This window comes from Xenopus laevis, chromosome 4L (assembly GCF_017654675.1).
Source record: "Xenopus laevis strain J_2021 chromosome 4L, Xenopus_laevis_v10.1, whole genome shotgun sequence".
Lineage (NCBI taxonomy): Eukaryota > Metazoa > Chordata > Amphibia > Anura > Pipidae > Xenopus > Xenopus laevis.
Window position 1 is genome coordinate 32,432,900 of NC_054377.1, and position 6,000 is coordinate 32,438,899.

The 6,000-nt window shown below is 34.0% G+C and overlaps 1 protein-coding gene across 1 annotated transcript; it reads right to left on the bottom strand.

Annotated features, from left to right (window-relative positions):
• Positions 1-518: 518 nt before the first annotated feature.
• On the bottom strand, positions 519-5,653 carry ctrb2.L (chymotrypsinogen B2 L homeolog). Its single transcript, NM_001092462.1, has 7 exons — positions 5,598-5,653; positions 5,419-5,522; positions 4,575-4,654; positions 3,622-3,700; positions 2,675-2,855; positions 1,733-1,866; positions 519-725 (listed from the first exon to the last, which is right to left on the bottom strand). Exons 1-7 carry the CDS (start codon positions 5,647-5,649, stop codon positions 564-566), a joined length of 792 nt encoding a protein of 263 aa, NP_001085931.1. The 5' UTR covers positions 5,650-5,653; the 3' UTR covers positions 519-563.
• Positions 5,654-6,000: the final 347 nt, after the last annotated feature.

Sequence of the window (6,000 nt, forward strand, 5' to 3'; positions counted from 1 at the left end):
TATTGCTATATTCCAGTGGACCAGTCTTAGCACAGAAGCACTGATGAAGAATATCACAGCTCAATCATAGAGGCCTTAACACAGAGTAAATAAAGCTGACACAGTGATGTTATGCATTATTGCAGCTGTTTGGGATGAGGGGGCACCATGGAGCAGCCTCTGTGCATCACAAATGCCAGTATGCTTTCAAGAAGACCATCTATTTTTAATATTCATGGCAGCATTCCTTTAAATGCTAGCAAAAAACAGACAAAACTTTTTCATCTGTTCTAATATATTTTTGGGAAGACTAGACCAGCTGTTTATTCTGCAATATTTAAAGTTTTCATTATTGCATTCTGGTGCTGGTTTAAATACACCATGATGAAGTATTGGTTGGTGTTTTAAATACACCATGATAAAGTATTGGTTGGTGTTCATAAGTTCTATTTTATTTTACCTTAAATGATGATCATTTCTTCATTCATTTACACATACATAAACACATGTCCAAGAACATATAAAGGAGCAGAGTAAGCTTACTTCAGTATATTTTTTATTTCACAATTATCAAAGAAATTGATTTAATTGGAAGCAACAATCTGATCCATCCAGGATCTAAGAGTTGTGACACGAGCATATACTCCAGGGGATGATGGAGAACAAGTAGAACTTCCCCAGGACACAATACCAGCCAGCGCCCAAACTCCATTTCTTTGGCACACAAGTGGTCCACCAGAGTCCCCCTTAAAAAAAACATAACATTTAAAAGATGGTCTGTTAGAGTGAGCATGCTATGAGCTATGCAGTAAATACAATTTGGTGAGCAGTGTGCCCTCTATAACATGTGCCAGCTTATTTATATTAGTTACTTGTTCATCTTCATTGTGTGTTTGATTAATATGTATCCAGAATCAAATGAGCATGAGTAAATATTTGAAAAATATTGCAACCTTTCAGGTGACTATGCCAGGTCTGCTGCAAAACTTCAACTCCCAGCATCAGCTATCAATCAAGATGGAATTTTGTTTTTGGCCACAATGCCACATTCATAGAACCTAGGGGCACATTCACTAAGCTCGGGTGAATGAATAGAGGGAAAAAAACTCGAATTTCGAGGAGTTTTTTGTGTTCCTCGACTATCGAATTGGCGTAAATTCACCTGAGTAGAATGATTCGAATAGAACGACTGCGACTATTCGCCTATTCGTTAGTCGAAGTACTGTCTCTTTTAAAAATCATTTGACTGCCTACTTCGCCAGATTAAACCTACCGAATTGCTTTAAAAGCCTATGGGAAAGGAAAGTTTTTGATCGAATAAAAAGGCATTCGATCGATCATTCGATCGAATGAAAATCCTTCGATCGAATATTCGATCGCTCGACTATTCACCGGGCGAATATTCGCCCATTGGACTATTCGCCAGCACGTAAATTCGCCCGAATTCCCTATTTGATTCTATTCCCCAGTCGAATTTCGAGGGATTTAACCCCTCGAAATTCGACCCTTGATACATCTGCCCCCTAGTGTTGTAAGACATATCAATTTGTGCATCGAATATAGAGTGTACTGCTCACACTGAATGGCTGTGCTGTCAATCCCCCTCCCCTCACAATGGGTCTGCACACCTCACTATTTTGCCCAACACCACACATATCTTGCACTGAGCTATAGGAAGGTGCAGTGCCTTATGCACAATATATATATATATATATATATATACACACATTTTTTAATTCTTAAAAATACATACCATGCAAGAGGAGGCACCAGATGCTCCAGCACAAATCATAGTACTATGGATCTTATTACCCCAGTACCTCTGACATTCAGTGTTGGAGAGAAGAGGCAGGGTAACTTGCTGAAGCTTGTTTGGAGATAATTTTGCTATAGACAAAAAACAAAACAGAAATGTTTTGCATGTTGCATTAGGATAATCATGCTACTTACATACTAAAAATATTTAGGGGCAGATTTATTAAAGGTTGAGTTGTATTTATCCCGAAAAATTTAAGTTTTCAAGGGTATTTTTCATTTAAAACTCAAATATTCGGGTTAAAAATAAAAAACTCAAATTTTATTATTGTACCCCGAAGCTGGAAATAGTTCTAATCAGAAAAAAACTCTAGCTAAAACCTGTCAAGGTAATGTAGAGGTCCCTTGAACCATTTGAAGATGTTACTAGCCTTCATGATGTTCAAGATTTTTTCAGTGGGTTTCAATCGAAAACTCAACCAATTCGAGCGATTCAAGTTTTTTCCCATGTGCATGATGAAATTTTAAGCTCTTTAGAGTAGGGCATACTTTTGGTTATTGGTTGAATTGTTGTATGTAATTTCTATGTTCAGTGTATACTCAATGCATACATTGATATATCATTGATATGATATAATAAAAATTTTCATTGCAATCTGTATGTTTAAAATCATTTAAAATTAGTTTTTCTGTGGTGAACTCTAATTTTACACTGATAAATCTGCCTCATCATAACTAGAGCTAGCTGCTCAATTCTGGGGAGCAGTCTGTAGTTGCAGAAACATAAGCCAAGTCACTGACTCTGAGAGTAAGATGTCATTTCACAGGACCTTCCCCGTCTATCCTACTACACTGCATTTTCCAAAGAGCCTTGTACATAAAAGCATACCAGTGTAACGTGAATTAAAAGAAAATGAGAACATGTCAGAGCTTGTCTTACAGTTGGCATCGACATATCCCCATCCAGTTGTGACACATCTTTCAGCAGAATTAAAAACTTCACTGGAGGTAGGAACACAGACAGGAGCGACACGGCTGTTGAAAGAGGCAGGACTGGAGAGTTTCAACAAAGTAATGTCATTGATCATAGAATAGGTGTTGTAATTTGCATGTCTGAAAACCTAGTACGAAAAAAAGATTTGTAAGAATTTAGAGTAAGATAATCAGTTTAGAAAGCAAGATTGTAGCCATGGACAGAATCCTGAATAAATTAATACATTCAAGTTCTACATGTTTATTTTTGCTTAAACAGGACTCTATAGATAATGGGATTCTGGAAAATTGTTGAAAATGCATAGATAGATAGATAGATAGATAGATAGATAGATAGATAGATAGATAGATAGATAGATAGATAGATAGATAGATAGATATAGATATATGACAGATGATAGATAGTTGTTTATCAAAATCCGAGAAAATAAACTTGAAAAATTCGGGTTTTATGCCTCGAACACTCAAATTCTTCATGAAATCACTTGAAATAACCAATTTTTGTTTTTTTGGCCGAAACTCAGTGCAGACCATGATATCTTCAAATTTGAAATGGGACCTTTGCCATTGACTTCTACAGGAGTAGATTTGGACTTTTAGCAGTCTCTATAGGGGTATAATAAATCATGAAAAATTTGAGGGGGTTTTTTCCACTGAAAATTCAGATTTTATAGTAAGAAAACTTGAATTTTTCGAGTTTTTGCTATTCAGACTATAATAAATAACCCCCATAGAGTGTGCGTGTGTGTACTTAATGTTTTTTTTACTGGTTTAGACATATTGTAAATAGATGACTTACAAGTTATCACCACTTATATAGTTATGTGACCGTTTTACTCCTGCTGAAAAAAATCGATACATTTATGCTCCATGATGTTTATACACTTATCGTACCCTGGAAATAGACATGGTTTGAATTGGCTCAGCTGAAGAAGAACGATCATATTCACCCAGAATAACACGGTGTGAGGTTCTAAGTAAGGAGATGAATGTTAAATACAGTATTAAACTTTAAGAATTTAAACTTTTAAGTATTTAAAATGTAATTGCTAATTCTATTAGGCTTATCGCTCAGTTGGTCATAAAGGCCACAATGTAAACACAAACAAATTACTGTCTGTTTTCTGTGAATCCAGTTTCTGCAAATGTACTGTATGTATCATCCAGAATTCCCTAACATAACATGCATGTTATGCATCAATGCAACAATCTTCGAAATGAGACCAGCGTGGTGGCACATGCTGGGGGGAGGAGGGAGGGGGTTCTATGTAAGGTCTGGGTAGGGTTTTTTAAAACTAGGGTTGAATTCTCCTTTAAGGTTGAACTTGATGGACTTGTGTCTTTTTTCAATCTAACTTACTATGTTTCTATATTATTATGCGTAGGTTATATAACATTGCCTATTTAATTATTTTGTTGTTCATTTGGATAGTATTTATATTTTAACTGTGTAACAGATTTTTATACCACAGCTCCAGGGGTGCCCTGAGTGCCTTAACCTAAGAAATTTTACTAAGACTTCTGTGATCAGCTGTTTCATGAGGCATATACAGTAATTGGGAGAGAAGTTGATTTTGCATGCATTACACAATAATCCTATCACAATAGACCAAATTAGTTAAACCCAGAATAACTTCACTACTTCACTAACGATACTTTTTGCCTCCAGCTTGTTCTATTTTCTGCTTCATTTTAACATCTTGTGCTCTATTTAAATGAAATGGTTACAGTGTATATTACATGGCTGATAAGCTGTGAAGTTTTCTTACATTTACATCTTGTGAGGTTCTAAAAAAATGTTTCTATGAATTTATTTAGGAATAAATGTTATCCATAACTCAACTTACGTGACGCCACAATGAGCAGCAGTTACGACCCATAAGTTATTCACCAGGGAACCACCACAGAAATGGAATCCAGTTCTGTCCTGCATATTTGAGAGATAAAAATTTAAAATAATCAGTGTGTTGTTTTATTTGGAAACGTTGTTTATGTGCCAATATTGTTTAAGAAATTATTATTTTGATACTCCTCAAAAAGCACAGTAAACATGTTAAAACATAAATCACTGCTGTTTGATTTAATGGATTTTATATAAAAATACAGATTTAGTTTAATTGCACAAAAAAAAATAGTTATATATCATCCAGCAGGATCTGTTATCCTTGAAAACAAAGCCTTGGTGGATTGTAAGATTAAAGTGATGAAAAACTACTATAATTAAAAAATTGATTGCTTAAGATTTAATATGTCTATTTTAACAGAATTTTTTAAAGCAACTCTGAAAAGCATTCCTTAAATGTAATTATTTAAAAAAATAAAAAACAACAATGCAGTTAAAGTCCTCTACTTAATGCTGACACATTTGACACATTTATTGATTTTTGTAAAAATCATAATCTATTACCTTTTTACATTGCATAAATTAATTTTTAAAAATGTAAAAGTGAGATTAAAATGTGATGTAAAAATAAACACTTTTTTACCAAATGCATACATTCTGTTTATGTCTATTGTGCTTTTATTAAATAATCAGGATAAAGAAGCCAGTACAACACAAATTTTGACAAATGTTTTTTTCAGTTTAGATACACTTTAGTTAGATATTGTTAGGTTAACATTAAAATTAGTAAATAGCAATGTATTGGTTGTTAAAATGTAATAATAGTTTTTGATCTGCTCTGACTATACCTGTAGAGACACTTGCCACGGCCAGGACCCAGAGACTGCATTCTCACCATTCACAATTCTGGCGTATCCAGAAATAATGGGTTTAATGCCAGGGACACCACAGCCTTAGTAGGAAAGAAATAGTGTGAGTAAGAAACTTAACAAAAAAAGTTAAACGCAAGTGATCTTTGTGGATTTACCATAAGTACTTCCAATAAGGGCAATACAGGACAAGAGGCAAAGCAGTGCCATTTTGGTTTACTTCTCAAGTAGGTTGAATAATACCTGCGTATAGTATTTATATGTTATGATTACCACTAAAACCCACAATTTTTTAATATTTAATTTTTTTTATCACTGCATTATCTAGAAACCTTGACAAATTACGTAGGATTTTCTGGATGAAATTTCATTATGCAGCAATCAGATAAAAATTGGCTTTAAAGTAAAACAGGTGTTTTATTTTAAATGACACAAGGATTAAAGGAACCTTGAAAAATGTAACCTTATGTCACCTTTTCCAAACCTATAAATGCTATTTAGAATGTTGATAATTTAGTTCGATATATGAATGTAGTTCACAATAAACTAAATATCATTCAA

Coding starts and splice junctions, on each gene's coding strand:
- ctrb2.L (NM_001092462.1), bottom strand. CDS start 5,649: ATGGCACTGCTTTGCCTCTTGTCCTGTATTGCCCTTATTGGAAGTACT. Junction 4,655..5,418: donor CGTGGCAAGTGTCTCTACAG/GTATAGTCAGAG, acceptor TCAAATATGCAG/GACAGAACTGGATTCCATTT. Junction 3,701..4,574: donor GCTGCTCATTGTGGCGTCAC/GTAAGTTGAGTT, acceptor CTCCTTACTTAG/AACCTCACACCGTGTTATTC.